Genomic DNA, 25171 nt, shown 5'->3' on the forward strand with positions numbered 1-25171 from the left:
GAAGTGGGCAGGCTGCGTGTGCTGCCTGTTGTCCAGTCACCTCCCGGACTCTGCTGCAACGGAGAGGAAGGAAGGAGGGAAAGGAAGTCTTCATGAGTCCTGGGATGGAACTCAGAGGCCTTGGGTGGCCTTACTTTCCAGATTTCACAGGAACCTGGAATGATAGTATTATGCCAATGGATATCACCCAGAGGGCCCTGGGTGACAAGCGACACATAAACACTTAATGCTTCAGTGTTATCAGTTTATTAGTAGTTTTCCAAACCTGAAGAATGCTGTAAGTAAGTTGGAGGGACAGGATGAGGACGCTAGGGAGTGTGACTCTGAGCAAGCCTCTTCCCTTCCAGGGCTCTCAGTCTTCCCAGAAAGAGAGATCTCTAGGGACCACACTTCTCAGTCTGTTCTGCATCTATCACTGGGGACATGAGAACTAAGGCAGGGGTGCTGGCCTACCCCTGGTACTGTCTAAGTGTCAGGAAAATGAGTGAAGCAGCGAGTAAAACTTTTTTTTTTTTTAAGTGGGGGAAGGAAATGCAAAATAAATCACAAACCATTATGGACCGGTGAGGGGGTGGGGTGTCTTGCCACTGCGATTACATACAACCAACAGTCTTGTAGTCTGGAAAGAACTTGGTTTTTTAGAGTTTTAAGTTAAATTAGCAATGGCAACCCACTCCAGTACTCTTGCCTGGAGAATCCTATGGGCAGAGGAGCCTGGTAGGCTGCACTCCATGGGGTTTCGAAGAGTCTGACTTGACTGAGCAACTTCACTTTCACTTTTCACTTTTATGCATTGCAGAAGGAAATGGCAACCCACTCCAGGGTTCTTGCCTGGAGAATCCCAGGGACGGGGGAGCCTGGTGGGCTGCCGTCTATGGGGTCGCACAGAGTCGGACACGACTGAAATGACAGCAGCAGCAGCAGCTCTTGTTAGTAAGACCATAAGAATCTAGCTTGATGGTTCCCAGATTTGCTAACAATCAAAGCTGAAGTCTTTGACAATAAAATTCTACATCTATGATTCTATAACTTCGATTTCAAGAGTGTAAAATTCCAAGATTTTCTTCAGTGTCTGGTAGAAGGTTTGAGACTGGGCACAGGGGGAACTTCCTTGAGTGGGGCCCTTACATTCCCCAAAGAATAGAGAAGTCAAGGGAAGATTCTACCAATGGGCCTTATTTCAGGGAGTTTGAGGGTCTTTCAGACCAAGTTGGCCAAGAATGAGGCCTGCTGGAAGACTGTTAAGAGGGCAGGAAAGAGCGCTGAGCAGCCAGGTGTAGGCTGCGGCCCTGCCCTTATCTGGCAGCTGTGCCCTCTGCTCTAGCCACGACTTCTCCAGTGCCAGACCTGAGACCTACTCCAGTAGAGGAGGCCTTATTATAAGGATAGAGCGTGGCTCACGGGAGTCCAGTAACAGGCTCCTGGGTACTAGAGCACCTGCCCAAATGGAGGCAATTATCTTCTGCATCTCTTGGGAGACGCCATGTTACTTTTCTGCATATTTGCACAATTTGGGCCTTCCCATTGGCAGTTTCCCACTGGCCCCTCGCGTCTGCCCCCAGCCTCCCTTGTTCTCCTGGATCAGGCTCTTTTGTCTCCGTGTACACGTCCAACTGTCCTTGTGTCTCAAGGTCCCCATTCCAACTCCCGGAAGAGTCTGATGGGCTCCACTTACCCGCCAGCCTATGGCACAGCGAGCCGGTTTCCAGCGCCTGGACCAGGTCCAACCATCTCCGAGCGGTGGGGAGAGGGGGAAGACTCAGGGACCCTCAGACGGAGAACGCGCGGCGGTCCCGCAGGGAGCTCGCGCCCTCGCCCTTGCGCTCCATGGTCTCGAAGAGCAGCCGCACCAGCGCCGGCCGTCCCTGGGCCACCAAGGCCCGGGCCAGCCCCAGCACCTCGTCCGTGTGCGCGCGCCACACGCGCTGCAGCTCCTGCCGCAGGCGCGCCGCCGGGTACTTGTCCTGGGCGCGCCGCAGCCATACGTCCACCTCTCGGCCCACCTCGCCGTCGCTGAGCTGCGCCTGGCTCCACTGCTCCAGCAGCGCCTCGAGCAGGCAGCCGAAGCCCTCGGCGTGGCTGCAGCCCGCGTCGTCCAGCTCCACGGCGCGCTTGAAGCAAGCCGCCGCGTTGGCCTCCTCGCCCTTGATGCGCAGGCACTTGCCGCGCAGCAGCTGCAGCTCCGGTAGCGTGGCGCCCAGCTCCGACTCGCCGGCCTTGGCCAGGAAGACCAGCGCCTGGTTCAGCGCCGCCTCGTCCACCGCCAGCAGCTCCTGCACGGCGTCCACGCCCATGTAGTAGTAGACCTGGGGTGGGGGCGGCGGCGTGATCCTTCCTCCCCGGCTCTCTCGCTGCTCCCCCTTCATTCCAGTCTCACTACTTACTGTTTTAAAAATTCCATGCATTCATTCCCACCCTCCCCGCCTTCAACAATTATTCATCGCAAAGTTTGGTCTCCCTCTCCTAGAGAAGGAGACAGTGCTCTCTCTGATTCCAGCTCCAGCCCCACGAATCTCGGCCATATAACCTTGAGCGGGACCCTCTCAGGGCCGCAGTTTTCTCTCACAAAAGATACTGTAATCTCTCGGTGATTATTCCCTGGGCACAGAAGGAATCAGAATAATGGCCCACGCTTTCCGAGCTCTTAGAAAGAACTGGGCCCTGTTCTGAATGCTGTTGGTGCATCACCACCTATAACCCTCCCTGTAGCTGTAGGAGGCAGGTACTACAGGCAGGTTATCAGGCACAAGGATGCCCCCATATGCTTCTGTGTTCTCAGTGCCCTGGCGTGACATAGAGTTAATAGTTTTTGTTTAGTAAGCCATTGACTACCCAAGCCAAGAGGCTGCCTTACCTGGCCGATGTCCAGGTAGGTCTTGAGGCCTGGGCACACCTTGACCACTTCCTCGAGGTCAGCCTTGGCGCAGGCCAGGTGGTTCCTGTCAGGCATGCCCCCAAGCCCCAGCTTGCCTCGCTCCAGGTCGTGCAGGTAGGCTCTGATGTGGATCTGCCCAGAGAGAGTCAGCTGAGGGAAGATGCTCCAAGCCAGGACCCCTGCCCTCCTTGCTGTTGTCAATAAAGCCTGTGTTTTTTTCCTCGACAGCAACTCAGGGAGTTTCTGTGGTGCAGTTGAAAGCCCCTGAGACTGGGACTCAGAAGTGCTAGATCCTGGTCCTGTGCCAGCTTGGACCAGCCTCTTTCTGGGCATTAGTTCCCCTCTCTGTGCAATAAAGGGGGTTGGATGAAGTAAGAGCCATTCATTCATTCTCTCACTCATTCATTCAACAAATATGTCCTGAATGCCCACCATATACCAGGCCCTGTGCTAGGTACTAGAGTGCAGTGGTGATAAGGCAGATGAAGTCCCTGCCCTGGCAGAACTTAACATTCTAGTAGGGATGATGATCATAAACAAGTAAACGGTACCACTTCAAGTGGCGACGAGTACAATGAAAAAATAAACAGGTGATGGGATACAGCTGACTAGGGGAGGGAGTTATTTGAGATGGGATGGCAGCACCGATTTTGTGAGGGTCTGTGTAAGCAAGTAGTGTGGGAAGAATGGCAGGTGGCCCCAGCTTACAAGCATCAAATTACAAATGATTCTAGACCCTTGCTTTCATCACCACTTCCTCCTTTTCCCCCCACATCTGTTTGGAGCATTTAGAAAATCTAGAGGTTCGGGAGAGGTAGGGAAGAGGTGGAGAAAGAGCAAGTAAGAAAAAGGGGTTGTTGTCATTGAAGGTATTAATACTTTATAGCCATCAGTAGGCTCTGGTTCTAAGGTAGCTTTAAGGTGGGGGTGGGAATCTTTGGCTTTGGAGCCAGTTGAACTTGGCTGAATTCCAGCCCTTCCTCCTCTTCATTTACATGACCTCTGTGAGCCTCATTTTCCACATCTGAAAAATCAGTACACTAAGATCGTCCTTGGAGAGTTACCGTGACAATGGAGAGAACATGTTCTAGCCGGGACCTAGCAATGGTGGGTGCTCAGTTTATTCACTCATTCAAAAGATCGTCAGGAGCCTGCTATGTGCCAGGTACTGTTCTAGGATATATAGTTGAGAGCAAAATGGCAAATTCCCTGCCCTCGTGGAGCATGTATTTTACCTGGAGGGTGGGGGGAGAGAAATAAACATAAACCAGAAAATAGTATGTTAGGGAATGATAAATGCTAAGAAGAAAAAAATAAACCAGCACAGGAGGACACGATGTGCTGGTGAGAGGCTGACATTTTCAGGAGGATGGCTGCTAGCAGCTACCTTTTCAAGCCCTCAGTGAAGTGAGGGAGGAAGCCAATGGGACATCTGGGAGAAGAGCCTTCTAGGCAGAGACCCTAACTAGTAACTGCTGGCAACATGATTATGTCATCAGGACCAAGACCCAGGGAGCAGATTTGCCCTCATGTCCCATGAAAGGTAATAGAGAAGGCTGTTTAGCCTGGAGCAAAGTAAACTCAGAGGTTCAGATCTCTGCCCCCAAGCAGTGCATTCTGTGGGGACTCCTGAGGGCAGATCTGAGACCAGTGTGGGGAAGCCAGAGGCAGGCAGCTCTTGGTTAAATTAGTAATCTGCGGAGCTGAATGACCATAGTGGACTGCCTTAAGAGACAGTGAGCCAGTTAAAAATATACCTAATAATAGTAATCAACCACTTATGAACTCTTACTATGTGCTCAGTACTGAGTTTTAAACACAGAATCTAATTTAAGCCTCATAACAACTCTGTGAGGCAGGTACAATTACCTTCAGCCTGTTTATAGATGAAGAAAGTGGGGCTCGGAATTTAGGCAAGAGTGTGATGATGTGGGATTTGAACCAAGGCTAGCTGTGTTGAGAGCCAGAGCTGTGCTTTACGACATTAGATTTCCTCCAGTATACCCTCTGCCTTCTACGAGCACCTCCCATACTCCTGGCATCTGCTTTAGATGTGACCTCACTTAGTCTTCTGACAACCTGTTAACACAGATGTTATGATCCGTATCTTCCAGGTTTGGGAATGTAGGTTTGGAGCGGTAAGTGGCTCACTTGTCCCAGGTCCCACAGTGATAAATGGAGAGGCCAGAATTCCACCCAGGTCAGTCTGACTGCCCGAGGTGCTAATCAGAGAGGGGGCTGGTAGGTAGCTGGCCAGGTCATTGTAGAAGGGATGAGCAGTGGGTGGTAAGCTCCTTCATTCTCTACCTTGATAATCTTAGAGAACACAAACTGCGAGCCTTGATGACACCTAAGCGCCCTTCTACCATGAAGGCGCCCTGACCTCTGGGCTCTGGCCACGGAGCCTTGGCCCTTGCTCTCTGATTCTCAATGGCAGAATGAGGCAGAGCTGCAGGCTGACTCACCTTGGCCCTCGTGCAGTATGCCTGCCAGTTGAGCTCTGGATCTCGTAGGACGTCCAGGGCCATGTTGCAGGTGCCAATGGCCATGTCCTGCTTTCCAAGGAAGTGGAAGATTTTGGCTAGGCGATTAAGGATGGGAAGTTGGTCCTTGGCAATCTCGATGGCCTGAGTAAGGCACAAGGGTTAGAGCAAACCATCTGTCTGGCTGTTTGCTAGAACTGGAATGTCATCTCTCAGTAGGGCCATATCACCCCAAAATTTTCATCCACCTTCCAGCTCTAAGTGCAATCATATCATGGGGCCCAACACTTTGGGGTACAACTCATTGACACTCAACTCCCAAGAGCCTAACTCACTGCCATGCTCTCTGCCATTTTCATGGACATGTCCGGTGAATCCCTCCAGACCCCAGGTCAACCCCTCTCACTCAGACATATCAATGTGTGCTCCCTCATTTTTCCAGGACAGGTGGGAAGAGGGGCCAGAATCAGCCTCTACATCCCCCAAACTCACACAATGTTTCTACCCAGGCCACAGCACTTGCCCCAATCCTAGTACAGTTACTGACAGCTCCTGCCTTGTGTTTGTTGCTGCCCCTGAGACAGTGAACTCCTGCAGGGCAAGGGCCCCATCTCTCCGCCTCTGTGCTTGGCACAGAGTAGGTTCCCAAGGAAGGTCAAAGGCAGTGTGTTAAACCAGACACAACTCTTGGAGCACACGTGAACTAGAGTTTATGCTCCACTCTGTTCTGAGATCTCTCACCAAGAAACTGCTCATCACCCATCAGCCAACACTGTGACCTGCCCCAGGGCATCATGCTGACTGCACAGGGGGATGAGAATCACAGGGTCCCTGTCCTCCAGGAAAATCTTAAAAAACTGAGCTCAGTGCGAAAATTGCCACCGAAACAAGGTATCAAGAATAAGGCTTGAACAGCACTTTAAAGTTTACGGTAGACAGTTTCATCCACTACCTTCTTTGAACCTCTAAATATCCTAGAAGGTGGACAGATCACATAATCAACATATAAGGAGGTTCAGGGATGGAAGTGACTTGTTTTAGGGTCACAGGGCCTGTGAGCAGAGCTGGCATCCACACTGTGCCAAGCTCATTTTCTCTCCACTGTGCCATGGGGCTGCAAAGGGGAAAAGCCTGAGGGTTCAGTTCAGTTCAGTTGCTCAGTTGTGTCTGACTCTTTTCGACCGCATGGACTGCAGCATGCCAGGCTTCCCTGTCCATCACCAACTCCCGGAGCTTGCTCAAACTCATGTCCATCGAGTTGGTGATGCCATCCAACCATCTCATTCTCTGTCGTCCCCTTCCCCTCCTGCCTTCTATCTTTCCCAGCATCAGGGTCTTTTCCAATGAGTCAGTTCTTTGCACCAGGAAGCCAAAGCATTAGAAAATTGCAACTAGCTTAGAAGATAGGCCTGGAAAATGGGGTAGGCCAGACCAGGTGTCGGAGAAGGCAATGGCACCCGACTCCAGTACTCTTGCCTGGAAAATCCCATGGATGGAGGAGCCCGGTAGGCTGCAGTCCGTGGGGTCGCTAAGAGTCAGACACGACTGAGCGACTTCACTTTCACTTTCCACTTTCATGCATTGGAGAAGGAAATGGCAACCCACTCCAGTGTTCTTGCCTGGAGAATCCCAGGGACGGGGGAGCCTGGTGGGCCACCGTCTATGGGGTCGCACAGAGCCAGACACAACTGAAGCGACTTAGCAGCAGCAGACCAGGTGTTGGGAGGGTCTGACTCACTTTGCTTTTGTTTGGGATGGAGAGAAAGGTGTGGTGTAAGGGCACTTCCTGAGCAGGGCGGGGAAGTAGGGAGAAACCCGGAGAAGCAGTTGGTTCCAGGGAGAGGAGGCTGGGGTGTCAGGCTTTGTCCAGGTTTGGAGGGAAGATTGTAACCAGGGGCACATACCTTGCCAAAGCAGTCCAGGGGATCGGTTCCCGAAAACCCGCAGTCATGGACACCCATGGGCGTGGTGGAGAAGGTGTCCTTCCTCTCCAGCAGCATTCCAAGGTAGCACCAGGCCAGAGCTAGGGGGTGGGGGGAGAGGCGTCTCAGGGAGTAGCATGTGGGGAAGGGGAGAGCAGGCAGGGGCCAGCACCACCCAGGTGTCAGCCCTGGGAGGACAAGGTCAGGGGCAGGGGCAGAAATCACTTCGGGCCACCCAGAGAGAAAGAGAAACAAAGGAGGGCAGAGGGGACTTGCGAGTGAAGGGGGAACGATTCCAGTGCTTGTTTTGTGTTTTCTACATCCCCTAGGGGCCCTCATGGAGGGTGCCTTCTGCTGTCTGACCCCAGCTCTCCCCCAGCTCTGGTCCCTGTGTGACAGTGACCCCTCCCTCCCGTCTCCAGAAGGGCCTTCATTCTCCCACCACAAAACGGGGATAAGAGGCTGAAATGGGGAGAGCTCTGTCTCTCACACTCTGGGTTGCAGACAGGCCTGGACACGTGCCCTTGGAGTGATGTGCAGGCGCATATTCGCTGGGTGTGAGCTCCTTGAGGGGAACAGGGAGTGGAGGGGACAGGCTGAGGGGGAGAGAAACAGAACGAGAGGCGGGGACAGTGACAAGACTGGCAGGGCTGCTGATGCGTGTAGGGAGAGCCCAACCCCTTCCCACTCCCCGCTGCCGCCCCCATGAGCCCGACCTCGGGGGTGGGGGTCTGAGGACTTGAGGACTTGCTGCAGCAGGGCCAGTGTGCGGTTGAAGGCTGGCAGCCTCTTCTGCTCCTTGCTGCCCAGCTCCAGGAATATGCCATCTAACCTGTGCCCGAGAAGGGGATGTGGCTGATCAGGACCCTCCCAGTGGTTCCCAGGTTGCCTCGAGTCCTCCCCAGGGTAGTGGCAGGGAGGGGAACTTGGAGCACCCTTGCCATGGAGATTTCCCCCCTGGGTTCCAGGCCCCACTTTTCCCCCTCGTCCCTCCCCACCATCCCATCCCCACCCCCAGCCTGACCTGATGAAGAGCGTTGCCATGGTGAAGTACCAGCCCCTTTTCTCCTCCATTGGGATCTAGGGAAGCAGAGAATGGCTTGTGCTGCTGCTATTGAGGCACTGGGGACATTGTTCATAGAGTCCCATGCTTTCCCTGAACCCCAAGAAGCAGCAAGTACACTCTTGATCATAATCCTGCCTGGTTCTGCCACTGGCTGGCTGGGTGAGCCTGGGCAAGTCACTTCACTTCTCTGACCACAGAGAATTTGACAAGATGACCTGAGTGAATGCCCCAAGCAAGGGGCCCATCACAGAGCAGGGACGGGATCCATTTCCTCCCCTCCCCTTCCCTAGGCTCCTGATCCCCCCACCGCAAGGCCCATACTCCACTGGTCACCTTCTCTCTTCCCCGCCATCTACCTGCATCTCCTCTTTGGCCCCATCTCTCGCCTTCCACCTTCCTGAGAAGCCCCTTTGGGCATGTGAGTGAGTTCAGCTGAAGCCCAGGAAGCCCCCCACCCACCCACCAAACTTATTTCCCATTATTATTCTTGCCAACTTTGCTGTGCATTTAGACTGACTTGGGCACCAGATAAAATATTTATGCCGTTATTTATGGGAGTAGCTGCTCCTGCCTCTGGAAGGAATTTTAATGAAAACCAATAAAACCCCCAGTGCATATCAGCAGCTCTGCCTCAGGCTCTGGCCCCTCCCTCCAGATTCATCTCCCGTGGTTGATTTCCAGGCTCCATTCTGCACTCCCCACCCCCCACCCACCATGGCCTTCTCAGCTTAGGGTCCCATTATGCCTCCACCCCCCACCCTCAGTAGTCAGAACCAAGTCTTCAGTCAAGCCAGCATTTCTGGGTATCTGTGGTGTGAGGCCCTGTGTTGGGTGCTTATGGGCTGTGGCACTGAATGGGACCCGCACCCTGGATGGATCACAACCTGCCTGGGAAGACAGACTCAGGCATGAATAATAGGGCTTGAAGGGGCACCTGCCATGTGCCAGGATCTGACACCCATCATCTCAATCTCACAACCCTAAGAGGTAGGCGTCACTCCCACTTTACCGAGGCACAGATTGAGGCTCAGAGAGGTAGAATGACTTGCCCAAGGTCACACAGCATGCAAGTGTCAGAGCTGGAATTTGAACCCCATTTGTTAGTCTCCAAAGCCCTTGCTCCTCTCATCACACTGGCTTACCAATAGCTATAATATGAAGCAGAGTTTGATCAAGACCAAGAGGTGGATCTAGACAAATGGAGCAGGAGGGGGATGCCATTTCCAGTCAGAAGACTCAGAAGGTCTCACAGAGGGCTCAGATAGTAAAGAATCTGCCTGCAATGCAGGAGACCCAGGTTCAATCCTGGATTGGGAAGATCCCCTGGAGAAGCGAATAGCAACCCATTCCGGTGTTCTTGCCTGGAGAATTCCATGGCCAGATGAGCCTGACCAGCTATAGTCCATGGAATCGCAAAGAGTTGAACGCGACTGAGTGACTAACACACACCACACACACACACACACACACACACAGGGTGGGCTGTAAGGTGGGTCTTGAATTGGAGTGGTATTTCAGAGGGTGGGGTGGGGCACAAGGGCATTTCAGATGGAGGCTCAGCCTGGACATGTGTGAGCAGTTGAAGAGCATGAAGCACAGTGAGTAAGAATGGAGGCAGTGGGGAGCTAATGCTGGCAACTTAGGCTGTGGCTGTTCTGGGGTGGCCTGTTCAGAGGAAGAGAGGAAGGGGGACCTGTGAGTAAATCCCAGTGAGCTGTGTGACTGCTCATAGGAGAGAGGTGTGAGCCCAGGCCCAAGCCAGGTCTGGTGGGAAAGCCAGACTAAGACACAATGAGCAGAAGGAATACCAGGGGCTGTGGGAGGACGTTTCCTATATGATCCAGGGGGACCCCCAAGGCTTCCAAAGGAGGGCATGCTGGAGCAGGATTCTCAGGGACAAGTAGGAACCACCAAGGTGGATACAGCGAGAGAGGACATCAGATGGAGGGCACATTTGTGCACAAGCTCAGAGACGAGTGAGCAGGTGTGTCAGGGGCTGCATGCAGCCTGGAGTGACCAGCATCCCAGTTATAAGGGGCGAAGGGAAGAGCCAGCAGGGGCACATGGAGGGGCCCCCGAATGCCAGGCTCAGAACCTGGAAGTCATCTGCAAGGCAATGGGGAGTCATAGCAAAGGTTTGAGCTGGGGAGTACCAGGATCCCATGTGTTTTTACATCCACATCACCTTGGAAAGTTACCCTGTTACTTATGTGGGAATATGTGTATGGGGGTTTTGGCTGGGAACAGGGCTGTCTGGAAGGGAGAGCGGCAGGTCTAAGGATTAAGGGGCATCCATGAGAGCTCAGTGGAGAACACTGACCAAAGCAAAAAGCTGGGATAGGCTGCTGGATAAACTTAACCTGCTGTACCTACATAGGACCTGGGACATGGGAAGGGGACTCAGGTTCATAGGCCAAGCTGGCCAAGGACCTTGGCACAAGGTCAGCACCTGTCCACATGAAGGACCAAAGCACGTGTGCTTCAGGCTCCCTGGCTGCCTGTGGGTATGATCCCATGACCTCTGGTTTCATGCCCACTTTGAGGTTGGCTAGGCTGAGTCATGGTGGGGAGACACAGAACCCGCTCCCCTTTTGAGGCTCCTGACAAGGAAACATGACCATAGAGACAGCAGTTGTACTAGACAAGGAGAGGGCTGCAGTGCCCAGAGCAGAGGCTCAGTGGCTAACAGGCCTGGCCACAAGAGGAGGGTGGCCCTGGGTGGATGTGTTACCCCTTAGAGGCTATATCCCTATCTGCAAAAGGGCACTGTGAGGCAGTGCCCAGCCTTCCACAAATATCCATAAATATCTGCCCCCTTTCTCCTGGTTTGGGTTAGAGACGTGCAGGGTTAGGAGTGTCTGGGAGGCTTCTTTGCCCTATTTCACTTCTACATGGAGCGTTGAGGTCTCAGGCTCTGGCATACAGTCATTCTGCCTTACCCACTTTCTAACAGCCCCACCACCACCACTGTGCTCCTGGGGCTTCAGATGCCCCATAGGGTCCACAGGTTCCCAAGGTTGAAGAGCAATGTGCTATTCTCAGGCTCTGCCTGGGTCATAGCCACCTTCTTGTTTGGTATTCAAGATGCAAGAAATTAAGTTATGTGTCCAAATCACACAGTTAATAAATGACAGAGTTGGGACATAAACTCATGCCTTCATAGTTCTAGCCCCAATGCCCGTCAACAGCACTCAGTTGTTTTGATCTATCCCGTTATTATATCCCTGAGACCACAAAGGTGAAGCAGCTTGCTCAGGGTGACACACTGGTTACTATCAAGACTTGAAACCCAGTGGTTTCACCACCATTCTGATAGTCTTTAAGCCTGGTAATAGTTTGCACTAAGTAAGCAATACTACCATCTAGTGGCAGACTGCCTGAATTGCCGGGGCAACTCCTGAATGTTAACTCTCTTCCCTTCTACTTGAAGACTAAAACTGATTTTCAGAGAAGTAGCTAGCTGAGTGACATCTCTCTGATAAATTCCAAATGGAGCCCCTCCTCAGATCCCACTCAAGGTACCATTTGAAGGAGGGCTTATAGGGTTGCAAATTAGAAGTGGAGTTAATGGTATAAACAGGCCTGGCTTGAGGCCTCCCTGTGCTTGGGTTCCAACCTTCCATCCCTAGTACAGAGAGAGACCATTCACTCTGCTGTGCAATTCTGGTCCTAAAATGAGCTGTCTCTTTAAAAATCCTTCTGGTTGTAACTGAAGCAGCAGCTGAAGCTGTTACCAAGGGCAACCTGGCAAGCCATGGTGCGTTAAATTAAATTAAACAGGCCTCTGACTGCCCCCGGCCTCCCCTCCTGAAGAAGGGAGGGGGTGTTCTTCCTCTCTCCTGGAGAATGAAGTTGCTGTGAAACCTCTGATGGCTGCAAGGAATTCACTTCCAGAGTTGATGGCTCCCAGAGGCAATATATTTGGAGGCAGCCCCCTGGAAGGGGGCTGACAGGACCTCTGCCAGGAGAAGAATGTTGACTGAGGGCCGCCCCGGGTGAGCTGGGGCAGGACACCCCACCCTTTCTGTTGTTCATCCTCATCAGAACCCCGTGAGCTGGGGGCTCCAGGGTCTACAGGGGGTGCTGGCCAGTGGGAGAGTCCGCCCGGGCTTCAAGCTGGTCGGGCTCAAGTTTGGTGGCTGCTCCGTGGCAGACCTGTGGGAGGGGACGCAGCAGGGCCCCAGCTCCAGCGCTGCCCTGCAGTAGCTGGGTAGATCCTGGTACTAGCTGAGGGTGAGAGTGAGGCACAGGCAAGGGTTCTCAGGACGTTTCCCAGCTCCGCTGAGGCCCTCGCCAATATTTCCCTCACTTTAGAGATGGGCTCACAGAGGCGGAGTCTCCTGATATTTCATGCCAGGTCTCCCTCTTCAAATTCCTGTTGTTACCCCCAACACCTCGCTGCAACTCTGTATGGTGCTTACCGTTTACAAAGTGCACTCATTGCAGATGCCAAGTGATCCTCAGAAAGCCCTGTGTGGAATGTAAAGTGGGTCATCATCACCCTGTTAGTACATATGGGAACACTGAGGTAAGATGATGTCCTCAAAGACACACGACTAGTGTGACAGCCTGGACTGAAACCTGGAAATGCTGGGTTTTTTGCTATATGAATAAAAGTGCATTTTATTGAGCACTTACTATAAACGAGGCACATAATTTACATGGGTTATCAAGAATTATACAATTATCCCGATTTTACAGAAGAGGCACCTGTGGCCCTAAGTGGCCCTGCTAGACGGTAGCAGACCTGGGAACCCAGCAGCTTAGCCCCAGAGTCCCTGCACCTAACTACTCCAGATGCTGCTGCTGCTGCTGCTAAGTCCCTTCAGTCGTGTCTGACTCTGTGCGACCCTATAGACGGCAGCCCACCAGGCTCCCCTGTCCCTGGGATTCTCCAGGCAAGAACACTGGAGTGGGGTGCCATTGCCTTCTCCAAACTACCCCAGATGAGTGGTTCTCAAAGTGGGGTCTCGTGACAGTAGCATCAGCATCACCTGGGAACTTGATAGAAACACTGTACGAGACTCTCGCACTGTGGAGAGCGGAGGGAAAATGGCAGGCCAGCGTATCTCTTTTTAACAGAGCCGAAGGATCAGCAGTTGTGATCCACAGGGTAGCCTGAAGATCCACGCTGCCACAGCTGGGTGGGTAATTGACAAAGGTGGGTGATCTGGCAGAACCTATAGTGAATATCAGGGTTAGGATGAGACCCTACAGAGCAGGTGTGTGCTAACTTGGCAGATACAAGGATGGGTCTCAGATGGCTAGTCCGTTTACTTCAAAAGGTGACCCTCAAAGAAGGAAATGGGCTCAGCTGGTAAAGAATCCGCCTGCAATGCGGGAGACCTGGGTTCGATCCCTGGGTTGGGAAAATCCCCTGGAGAAGGGCAAGGCTACCCACTTCAGAATTCTGTACAGTCCATGGGGTTGCAGAGTCGGACACGACTGAGTGACTTTCACTTTAGCTACTTTAGGGGATTTCAGCAGAAGCTCTCTTAATATGCCAATGGCTTATTAATCTACATGTGTCTGCACAGGCTCTGTGTGTGTGCACAGGCTCTGTGTGTGTGCACGTGTGCTCAGTTGCGTTCAGTTCTTTGTGACCATTGATTCTGAAGGAAAATGTCTGCCTTGCAGTTCAAACTTTGCCCCTGAGGACTTTGTAATCTGTGTTTCAGAGTCAGTTCCTGAGAGCTGACTAATTCTCTTTCAAGGGAGGGGCAATGAGAAGGAGGAAAGAGAATGAATATTTCTCGACCATTGACTGTCCACTGGGCACTTCCGTGCACTGTGGCCCTGAACCTGCAAAGCAGACTGAGAAGGTGGAACACATCCTCCTCCTTTTACTGGTGAGGAGAGAGAGACTACGAGAAGAGCTGCAGCCAGCCCCACAGGTCAGGGGGAAAGTACCAGGATTCAAGTTCAGATCTGCCTCCCTCCAGCGCCCCTGTTCTTTCCACCTCATCACACGGACCCTGTGGAGGCTGATGCTGCAGAAATAAAAGTCACCAGGTGGAAGGCCTCAGAAATAAGCTCTTCCTGCTCAACTGGAATGTCCTCAGTGATGACACAGAGCAAGCCTCTGGGCTCTGCACGCGGAGCCCCACCCCACCCCACCTGGTTCCCGTGGGGGCCTGCCCCAGAAAGGCAGGGCAGGTGAGGTTCCTACTCACCCAGCTCCTGCCTCAGTGGGGGTAAACAGAGGGCTGGGATGGGAGTCGCCCCCCACTGCCTCTACCTCCCCCAGAGTTCCTGGAAACCTACTGGCCCAGCCTGGGCCTCAGTTTCCACGTCTACAAGCGGGGATGATCCACTGGTCTTGCCTCTCACAGGTGTGTGGGTGAGAGTGGTCCAGCGTGACTGGGCAGAGGGGGCTGGGGACTGGGTGCTGAGCCATGGAGGTGAGCTACCTGTTCAGCCCTGACTGGGTTCCCTGCATGGTCTTCATGGATTTTAAGATCAGAGCAGATGGACGGTAGCTCCCCATCGTCACCCCCTTTCTGGTCCTAGATCCAGAGCCATTTCTCTAGTCCCTGGTCCCTAGAGAAAAGGGGCTCTGTCTAGTCCCAGGTCTAAACCCGACTCTGGCGCTGGGTGGATCTGACAAAGTCTCCTGCCCTCTGTGGTAATAACAGTGATGCCTGCATTTTCTCAGCTCCTCCTGTGAGTCTGGGCTGTGTGCGCCCTTAACACACTTCTGTCTTTCCTCCTATAAAGAAGGCAGTTGGGTCAGAAGATGCTAAAGGCAGCTTTGGCTCTGGGGTCCTGTATCAATGAGGAGGGGAGAACCAGTTTTCCAGATGGCCAGAAACAGAGGGAATGAAGCCAGCAGCAAACTCAGAAAGTGCTGTTATGGCACCGAGGCCATTAGAAGGCTGGGGCCAGAGCTCGGGAAAACTGTCCCTCAGCCAAGGCTTTGTGTCGGAGAGACCTGAGTCCATTTCCAGCCAGCCACTTATGACTGTGTGCCCTTGAGCAAGTTCCTACACATCCTGGAGCCTCAGTTTGCTCATCTGTAGAATGGCGTTAGTAATGGTTCTGATTCCCCAGCATTTCTAGGAGGTGCAAGTGAGATAATCTGTGAAGAGCACACGAGTGCACAGTCTCTAGCTCATTGTCCAGTGTCAGTCATCCAGCTCCTTTTCTAGCGGAACCAAATCAAATCACTCAGATTTGTGGAGCCATGAATGTATGTATACGTGTGTGTGTGTGCACGTGCACGCGTGTGCCTGTGTGTTTGCAAGCACCATGTGAGGAGAAACCTTGCCCATGATCTCAAAAGTTGGAGATCAACTCTGAAGTCCTCAAAGCACCATTCCTGATGTTCCCCAAGCTGTGGTTTCCTCCCCCTCTGTGTGTTTATGTGTTTTCTTCTGCCAGGAGGTTTGTTTCTTCCCCCACCTCTTGATCTCAAAGCCCTTCCTGTCCCTGAAATCAGCCTGGCCACCACTTCAGTCCAGTGACAGAGGAGGACTTTCCTACCTTGCACAGCCACTCAGGCAGGGCTAAGTCAGGAAACCAAATCCTGAACCCTGGCTCCCAGTGGGGTCTTCTCCCAATTTCATTGTTCTTTTCCCAAAGCTGGCTCTGGGCAGAGTTGAGGGCAAGCTCAGGGGCAGGAGGAAGCCTGAGGAGGCAGAGAGGAGGGTGGGTGCTCACTTAGAAGGAGTCTTGGCTGACCCATCAGGGGTTGAGGATGAGCAGGCCACATCCAGCCAGGCTTGCTGGGGCTGGCCTTCCCTCTGCGACCCCGTTACCTCCTCCCACACCCCCCGTCAGGCTGGTACCACTGTCTCCATTTCACAGAGGGAGACACAGACACTTAGAGAGGTTGCACAGCCGGCCCAGGTCACTCAGGGTGTCCTGCAGCTGGCAGACTGTGGGATCCCAGCAGTGCCTCTGTGTGCACAGTGGGCCCAGTCGCCAGGGTCTTGGGCAGCTGCATTGCTGCGGGGGGATGACTGGGAGAGTGGGAAGGGAGGCTGGGGGAGACAGGGGTGTGGGGAGAAGAAATCTATTGAGAGGGCAGCTCCTTGAGGAGTTCTCTGGTCCTGGCCTCCCTGATGGTGGCAGAGGTGTGTGTGTGTATCTCCCTGATGGCGGCAGAGGGGTGTGTGTGTGTGTGTGTGTGTGTGCCTCCCTGATGGTGGCAGAGGGGTGTGTGTGTATCTCCCTGATGGCGGCAGAGGGGGGTGTGTGTGTGTGTGCGTCTTCCTGATGGTGGCAGAGGGGTGTGTGTGTGTGTGCCTCCCTGATGGTAGAAGAGGGGTGTGTGTGTGTGTGTGTGCGTGTGCCTCCCTGATGGTGGCAGGGTGTGTGTGTGTGTGTGTGTGTGCGTCTTCCTGATGGTGGCAGAGGGGTGTGTGTGTGTATGTGTGTGTGGGTGTGTGCATACCAGGGACCCTGGATGTTGACCAGCAGTGACCTCTTGGCCCTTCCTGCTAGGTCCCAACCCACTGGGTGCGGCGACAGTGTGGAATGCCCACACCTTTGTTTGTGAGGCTGGCTGTTGGGCCTCCCAGCACTGGCTCCGTCCTGCCCGCCCCAGCTGGCCAGGTGAAATCTGGATGGCCTGTGTGTCACCTTGAGCCTGTTCTGTCCTCTGTGCGACAGAGAATCACAGCACCCAGCAGCAGTGTGTCTGTGAGGTTTGATGTGCTAAAATGAAATGTGCTAATGAACGTAAAACTCAGCTCCGCGCTGGTTCCTATTACACCCAGAGCCAGCCCTGGTCCAGAAGCAGGGATGAAAGATCTGCATGAGCATGTGTATGTGCATGTGGGTGAGTGTGTGAAGCCACCAATGTTCTAGGAAAAGGGGGAGTAACTCACATAACCGAGTCAGCTTGGGACAGAGATTTTGTTTTCAGAGAAAAATAAGTTTGTTACCTTATTTTAGAAAAATAATAGGAATTTTAAGACGAAAAAACCAAATTAAATTTAGCAACAGTCACAAATTCCTCTTAGGTCCAACCCTGTGCCAGACGCTGGGAGGCAGATAGAGACAGAAGGCTCACCCTCTTGGGGGCAAGAGAGAAACTGCTTGGTGATGAGTCAGAGGCTGAGAACAGCTCTCCTGTGGAGCAAAGCCCAGGGCCGTGGGGGCCCTGGATGGGGTGGGCAGGCAAGGGGCTGGGCCCCACCGTGATCTGCACTCCACCTGGAGCCCTGCGTAGTCTCTTTCTTATTCCTCACAGCAACCCTGTGAGATGATGTTAGAATCCCAGCTTGCAGATAAGGAAACTGAGGCTCAGAGAAGTGAAGTGACTTGCCCTTAACCACCTGGTAAAGGAGGAAGAATTTAAACTCTATCTAACTCCAAAGGGTTTGCTCTTAATACCTTTCAGCCTCAAGACTCCACCAAGAATCCATCTAGGACTGTGTGGAGGGCTGACGGGGGAGGAATGATGGATAAAACAATCTGCCTCATCATATTTTTGTAACTTGAAGATGAGGAAAGAGAGGGAACGAAGGGCTGAGAGCGAAGTCATAGACACCCACTCGCACACAGATACGCTGCTTGTTTTTGGATTATGGGCTGAATTACTAACTTTTATAACGTTTTCTCTTGTAATTTTAGTTAGCAGATGAGCAGCTGTCATTGATTCTTTGGCTGACCTTTATTCTTTGAGGTCTGGGGGTCTCCTCCCTGCCTGGGATAGTCCCAGCCCCCTCAGGATGAGGAACCTCTTAGAGCCGCTGTACTGGGCAGGTTGGACCCCCCGTCACGGCTCCTGTGGGTGGCAACCCTCTCAGTGATGGGTTCCTCAGCTGCTGCTCCACTGTCCCCGCTTCTTCGCCAGCCCAGTGCTGACTTCACCTCTGCTCTCATCCTGCCTACCCCCCACCTGCACACATGGCAACCCTAGGTTTCCAGGAGGCAGCCCTGGCGGGGGGCTCCCCTCCCCACCCCACTGGCTATCTGCACTATCCTTATTGCACCCCACTTCTCCAACCTCTCCAGAAAGAGCAAAGGCTTTGGAATCAGACAGAGTGGCGTGAACCCAACTGCCCCTTACTAGCTCTGTAGTCTTGGGCAGGTTACTTAGACTTGCTATGCCTCAGTTCCCACACCTGTAGAATGGGATCAGAGGGATCTTGTGAGGACTAAGATGAAATCCGCAAGGCACCCGGAGAAGAATATTCTTCTTCTGCATGCTGAATGTGCTGAATATTCAAGCAGAATATTCATGAATATTAATTATTGTGTGAAAGTGTGCATTGTACGAAGGAAGGCTTCAACATGGAGGTGAAATTTGAGCTGGGTTTTGATGAATGGAGCTTGCTTTCTAGGCAAAGAGAACAGTTCCTGCGTTGGGAGGTGTGAAATAGCACAGCATGTTTGGAGAAGTATGAGTAGTTTAGAGTCCCTGGGAAGTAAGAGTAGGGATTCCCTGGCAGTCCAGGGGTTAGGACTTGGTGCTTTTTCTGCAGGGGCTCTGGGTTCAATCTCTGGTCTGGGAACTAACCTCCCACAAGCATGGCAGCCAAGGGGAGGGCGGGGACAGGAAATGCAGCTGAGGAGGGCAGGAATCAGGCTTCAGAGTCCATATCAGCAGGGCCACACTCTCCTCCCCCTGGGAAGCTTCCAGCCACCCTCTTTCCAGGCCTCACCCCGTGCTCCAGTTCAGCTGTCACCAAAGGACCTTTGCACATACCACGCCCCTGCCAGGAGTGCCCCCCCCCCCCGCCCCAGATTCCTGCCAGGACACTCCTGCTTCTTCCCGAAGCCTCCCCCAGTCACCTGTACTGAAAGGAACTGCGCCCTCTCTGAAGCTCAGTTATTGTCACTCTATGCCCAGGACCTCAACTTGCCAGGTCCCCATTGATTCCAACATAGGTCTTGATGTCCCCAAAGTGGATTTCCCTTGTAATCCTCTGGGGGTGGGGCGCGGCAGTGTCCTGTTTTTGGTTCAGAAACTATGGACTCTGGTGTACAGAGATGGAAATACCAGATCACCTGACCTGCCCCTTGAGAAATCTGTATGCAGGTCAGGAAGCAACAGTTAGAACTGGACATGGACCAACACGTCCAGACTGGTTCCAAACAGGGAAAGCAGTACATCAAGGCTGTATACTGTCACCCTGCTTATTTAACTTTTACGCAGAGTACATCATGAGAAATGCTGGGCTGGAGGAAGCACAAACTGGAATCAAGATTGCCAGAAGAAATATCAATAACCTCAGATATGCAGATGACACCACCCTTATGGCAGAAAGCAAAGAAGAACTAGAGAGCCTCTTGATGAAAGTGAAAGAGGAGAGTGAAAAAGTTGGCTTAAAACTCAGCATTCAGAAAACTAAGATCATGGCATCTGGTCCCATCACTTCATCGCAAATAGATGGGGAAACAATGGAAACAGTGACAGACTTTATTTTCTTGGGCTCCAAAATCACTGCAGATGGTGACTGCAGCCATGAAATTAAAAGACGCTTGCTCCTTGGAAGGAAAGTTATGACCAACCTAGACAGCATACTAAAAAGCAGAGACATTACTTTGTCAACAAAGGTCCATCTAGTCAAAGCTATGGTTTTTCCAGTAGTCATGTATGGATGTGAGAGTTGGACTATAAAGAAAGCTGAGTGCTGAAGAACTAATGCTTTTGAACTGTGGTGTTACAGAAGACTCTTGAGAGTCCCTTGGACCCAGGGACCCAACCAGTCCATCCTAAAGGAAATCAGTCCTGAATACTCATTGGACCCAGAGACCCAACCAGTCCATCCTAAAGGAAATCAGTCCTGAATACTCATTGGACCCAGAGACCCAACCAGTCCATCCTAAAGGAAATCAGTCCTGAATACTCATTGGAAGGACTGATGCAGAGGCTGAAACTCCAATATTTTGGCCACCTGATGCAAAGAACTGACTCATTTGAAAAGATCCTGATGCTGGAAAATATTGAAGGCAGGGGGAGAAGGGGACGACAGAGGATGAGATGGGTGGATGGCATCACTGACTCAATGGGCATGAATTTGAATAAACTCTGGGAGTTGGCAATGGACAGGGAGGCCTGGCATGCTGCAGTCCATGGGGTCACAAAAAGTCGGACATGACTGAGCAACTGAACTGAACTGGTGTACAGAGCTAAGAGATGATTGTCACCTGGCACAGGCTATGCAATAAATATCTGTGACCTCAGCCAGTCATAGGCACATCTGACTCATCTCTTTGCACCACTCCCCTAGAGACGGGACTCCAAGAGGTCTAGTTAATGAAGGAACAAATGTTTGCTCCTCCCTTTGTCCATGAGCTTCTGAAAGGCAGGAGTTCTTAAAGATAGGGCCTGGCACACAGTAGGTGCTCAATAAATGTTAGGCTGAGCATGTGTCTCTCAGACTTGCCCATAATTTACCAGTTTATGGGCACCTTTACCCCACGATTTGATTGGATAATTACAGTAAACTATTGTTTAATGTTTATAAAGCAGACATGAGGCCAGAGATGAAAAGTGACTTGTCCAAAGTCACACAGCAAAATAATAAGAGCTGGGTGTTTTAACTCAAGCCTTCTGCTCTGACTATACAAAATCATCATGGTCTTCCTGATTGTGACTATTTCTTGAGCATCTGCTCTGTGTAGATAGTTTATAAGCACATGCATGTGTGCGTGTTAAGTTGCTTCAGTCGTGTCCGACTCTTTGCGAACCTTTGGACTGTAGCCCACCAGACTCCTCTGTCCATGAGATTCTCCAGGCAAGAATATTGGAGTGGGTTACCATGCCCTCCTCCAGGGGATCTTCCTGACCCAGGGATGGAACCAGTGTCTCTTATGTCTCCTGCATTGGAAGGTGGGTTCTTTACCACTAGAGCCACCTGGAAAGCCTATTTATAAGCATGATCTCTCCTAATCCTCAGATGATGAAATGGAGGGAGGGCTCCAAATCCCCAACTGTCTCCTGGGATTGATGGGGGCTGACCACAGCTACTCTGTGCAGACCTGGGGAGCTGCCACTGGGCCAGGCACAAGGATACGGCACAGGGCCTGGCAGCCACCTCCCACCTGAAGACATTAGTTCCCTCCCTGAAGCATTGGGCAGGGCCCCGATTGCCATTCTCGCTGGCGGTCCCTAAAGAGGAGGGTGTGAACACACCATGGTGGGGCAGCCCAGCAGCAGGGAGGGAGGAGTCAGCCTTTATTCCATTTCTATGCCCAAACCTCTGCCTCCCTCCCCACTTCCTCCGGGAAGCCTTCCTCCAGTGAGCCCCCTCCTGAGAGCAGGAAGGAACCTTGGAGACCATCCAGTGCCCCCTTCCCACTCCCCTTTCGCAGTGGGGAAACTGCAGCCCAGACAGGAGAAGGCCCCAAGGTGGGTGGCTGCAGCTGAGATGAGAACCCAGGCCTCCTGGTCCCCAGTCCAGGGCTCTTCAGGCCCCATTCTGAGACTGTGACCACAGTCAACATATACCGAGCTGGCCAAGTCTTCCCTGGAGAGCAGCTGACATTCAGGGCCTCAGACTCAGGCTTTAAAACAGATCTGGGGTCGTCTGTGATCCTGCTGTCCCTGTGCAAGCTCTATTCTAGGTGCTTTCCAAACATCAGCTCTTAGTTATGACATCTACCAAATGATGATGTCTCCATTTTACAGATGAGGAATCCTAGGGTACAAGTACCATTATCATCCCCACTTCATAGAATGGGAAGCCCAGTGATGCTAAGAACCAATTAGAGGTGAGAGCATGAAGGACTAGGATTGTCTGACTCATGAAGGACCTGGATTGTCTGACTCAGCGCCTACCGTCTTAACCTCCACCCTGCGCTACTCCCCTTAAGTCAAGCCCGTGCCTCCCACATAGCACTCCCTGAGGTCTTAACTCCACATTTCCTCTTAAGCTTTGGTGGAAAATGTTCCAAGGGGGTGTGCAGAGGCCTTGTGAATGCAGCCATCCTACTCATGTGAAAGCTTGTTGTCATTTAACTATCACAAACCTAAACCATGATAAAAAAAAAAAAAAGTCATCATTACCAACTCAATCCTGCCTGTGCTATGCCTTCAAGGAAAAGTCACGGTACCTCTCTGAACTGTGGTTTCCTCTTCTGTAACAGAAGGATAAGGCCCTCTATATCAGTGTCAGCCATCTAATACAAGCAGCCTTTGGGATGGCCCCCAGTGATCCTCATCACCTGGTATTCATGTCCCTGTGTAACCCCCTCTCTTTGCATGGGGGCTGGACCTAATGACTTGCTTCTAATGAAGGGAAAACTGATGGGATATCCATGAGAGAAGGACCTGTGGGAGGTCTCTGACCAATAGCCAGTGAGGAATTGAATTCTGCCAACAGCCAAGTGTGTGAACTTGGAAGGAGATCCCCTCAGCTCCCCCAGGCTGAGCAAGCCTTCAGATGAGACTGCAGCCTAGAGGCACCTACTGAACCATGCCTAGGTTCTTGAGCACACACACTCTGAGACCATCAGTGCTTGTTGTTTTCAAGCTGCTAAATTTCAAAGGATGTTTGTTATACAACAATGGGTAACTCATATACCCAGGATTTGTCTGTTTAGTGCCAGGCCTACGCCACACGGACATTCACTCAAGAAAGCGCTGCTGTGTCCAGGTACCATGCCAGGTACTGAGTTTACAGACAGACATCTCTACTCTCAAAACCTCAAGGTTGAGCTGGGGAGACAGACTTGTAAACGGACAGTGTGAGCAACATTGTAGGAGCCCCAAGGATGTCCTAACCCAGCCTGGTGAAGTCAGTGGAGGGGATGTCTGAGAGCAAGGAGAACCTTCCAGGCAAGGGTGGAGCAAAGGGCACTTCAGAAAGAGGCTGAAGACATGCCAAGGTGGGCTGTAAGGAGACCTGGCCCACAGGAAGCAAGGGCAAAAGCTTGGCTGGAAGGGGGAACATGGAAGAGGGAAGGCAGACAGCAAGATCACAGAGGCTCTCCAGTGCCCACCAGAGAGCCTGAGACTTATCTGCCAGGCAGTGGGGAGTCACTGGGCGTTGTAAGCGGCTGAGGGATGTTGCGGTTGAGCAACATGAACACTGGCAGCAGGGTTGGGGCAGAAGGGTCAGAGCAGAAACCCAGGCAGGATGATGGTGACCATATTGGTACAGGCCGGGAATGATGGAGGATGGGCTGGCGGAGGGAGGCATTAGAGGAGTGGATAGGTCACGGGTATATGAGGAGGTGGGATGGACGGAATCTGGGGTCTGAGTGGATGGGGATGGTGGGTGAGGAGGAGAAAGGAGTCAAGAATGCTGCCAGTTTCTGGCAGGATGCAGAGCTGTGCCTTATAGCGAGGTGGGTGCACACAGATGCAGGGATAGGTACTTGGAGGAACAAGATGACGGGTGAGTTGGTGTGCTGAGTTTGCGGTACTGCCAGCAAAGAAACTTAGGCAGGCTAACCGGCTGGGATGTGGGTCGACTCCCTAGTCCAGCAGAGAAAAGCTACAAGCCGAGTCTGGGACTCAAGACGGGAGAGGCACACTGGAATGGTGTTCCGGAAGCCAGCGGGCCGGGGCCAGGGGAGAGTGTGGGGCCATGGGCGTCCCTGTGGACGTTAGGGGCCGCGACCCCAGCCAGCCCTCCCAACCTGGAGACGTCACCTACCTGCTGCGCGTAGCCCAGCGCCTTGTCGTAGAGCGCGATGCCAGCCTCCAGCACGCGAGCTCGCTCCTCTGGGCTGGCGCAGCCCACGTCGAAGCCGTGCGCGTAGCCCTGCTCCGCCAGGCAGCGCGCGGCGCGGAGCTGGGGGTCCTCGGCTGCCGCGCGGTCCCCCGCCAGGCCCATGAGGCTGGCCAGCTGCCCGGCGCACGCCTCCTCCTCTTCCTCCTGCCCCAGCCGCCCGTACACGTGCGCCAGATTGGCCCAGGCATTGAGGTTACCCGGATCCTCGCGGGCCACCTCGAGGAAGCGCTCGCGGGCCTCCTCCAGCTCCTCCAGGTAGAAGGCGAAGGCTCCCAGGAGGTGGCGCACGGCGGGGCGCTGCGGAGCGGATGCCAGCTCCAGCTCCTGCCGCAGTCCGTCCCGCTGCAGCTTCAGGTCCCGGGCGCGGAGCGAGACCGGCGAGCGCGGCTCGAAGTTCAGCTGCATCTCCAGGTGGAAGTGGCCCGGGAGGTAGTCCAGGTCGTCGATGAGGGCGTCCAGGTCCTCGGCCGCGACCTCGGGCTCCGCCATGGCTGCCCGGGCCTGGCCCCCAAGGCTGCAGTGGAGGGGGGCGCCCCTCTAGCGAGCCCGGCGCGGGAGGCGCGGGTCAGCGCGCAGAAGCCTGGGGCACAGCCACCTCCCATCCCCGGCGCCGCCCGCCGGTGGGTGGGTCAGAGCCACTCAGGAGCGCCCTGTGGGTGTTTCCGCTTTCGCTGCTCAGCGGCTTTTAGACGCCTGCATTGCACAACCAGGTGTGCCTGATACACTGATGTAGTGCCAAATGCGGGGCGTGTAACGCCCAGTACCTGGCAAAAGGTGTGCTTTTACTCTCTCTGCTCAGCAGATGAGAAAAAGTGAAGCTCAGACGAGAAAAGTACTTGCCCAGGTCACAGAACTGGGTGTGCCCAAGCAGGCCTGGAACCCAGTCTGCTGAACCCCAAGCCAGTCCCTTCCTCCGTGAGCACTCCTCCACCCTGCGTGAGTTCACCTAGTCAGGCTTGGCCCTTCCAGTCGTCACCAAAGCTGCCCTCACTCCTGTAGCTGTCCCAGTTCCTCCACGCTCCTCAGTGTTTGCTTTACCTGTCCCCTTCTGCAGATCTTCCTTAGCTGTTATTCATCAGGCCTCCCCACTTGGGATTTCTCTGCCTCCTCTCTGCCCTGCAGTGGGGCCCCAGTGGAAAGACAGGGATTCCTGTGCTGCTTTTAATCCCTGATACCATGTGAATGGGGCT

The 25171-nt window shown here is 53.2% G+C and overlaps 1 protein-coding gene across 4 annotated transcripts; it reads right to left on the reverse strand.

Moving 5' to 3' along the window:
* Positions 1 to 230: 230 nt before the first annotated feature.
* Positions 231 to 24587, reverse strand: TTC22 (tetratricopeptide repeat domain 22). Of its 4 annotated transcripts, none has more exons than XM_086390030.1 (7): positions 23904 to 24587; positions 8305 to 8360; positions 7997 to 8112; positions 7263 to 7381; positions 5341 to 5427; positions 2855 to 3007; positions 231 to 2306 (listed from the first exon to the last, which is right to left on the reverse strand). In XM_086390030.1, the coding sequence occupies exons 1-7, from the start codon at positions 24468 to 24470 to the stop codon at positions 1770 to 1772; spliced, it is 1635 nt and encodes a 544-aa protein (XP_086246156.1). In that variant the 5' UTR covers positions 24471 to 24587; the 3' UTR covers positions 231 to 1769. The 4 variants fall into 4 exon arrangements, with proteins under 4 accessions (XP_086246156.1, XP_086246145.1, XP_086246176.1 ...); XM_086390019.1 differs by having other exon boundaries at positions 5341 to 5502; XM_086390050.1 differs by lacking the exons at positions 7997 to 8112; positions 8305 to 8360.
* Positions 24588 to 25171: the final 584 nt, after the last annotated feature.

Source organism: Bos grunniens, chromosome 3 (assembly GCF_055505025.1).
Source record: "Bos grunniens cultivar Pamir isolate PY7600 chromosome 3, Bosgru_T2T1.0, whole genome shotgun sequence".
Taxonomy (NCBI): domain Eukaryota; kingdom Metazoa; phylum Chordata; class Mammalia; order Artiodactyla; family Bovidae; genus Bos; species Bos grunniens.

Excerpts from the sequence above, each read along its gene's own strand:
- TTC22 (XM_086390019.1), bottom strand. The coding sequence starts at position 24,470 with ATGGCGGAGCCCGAGGTCGCGGCCGAGGACCTGGACGCCCTCATCGAC. Across the intron at positions 8,361-23,903 it reads CGCTGGGCTACGCGCAGCAG|ATCCCAATGGAGGAGAAAAG; the intron begins GTAGGTGACGTC and ends CTGCTTCCCTAG. Across the intron at positions 5,503-7,262 it reads CCCTGGACTGCTTTGGCAAG|GCCATCGAGATTGCCAAGGA; the intron begins GTATGTGCCCCT and ends TGCCTTACTCAG.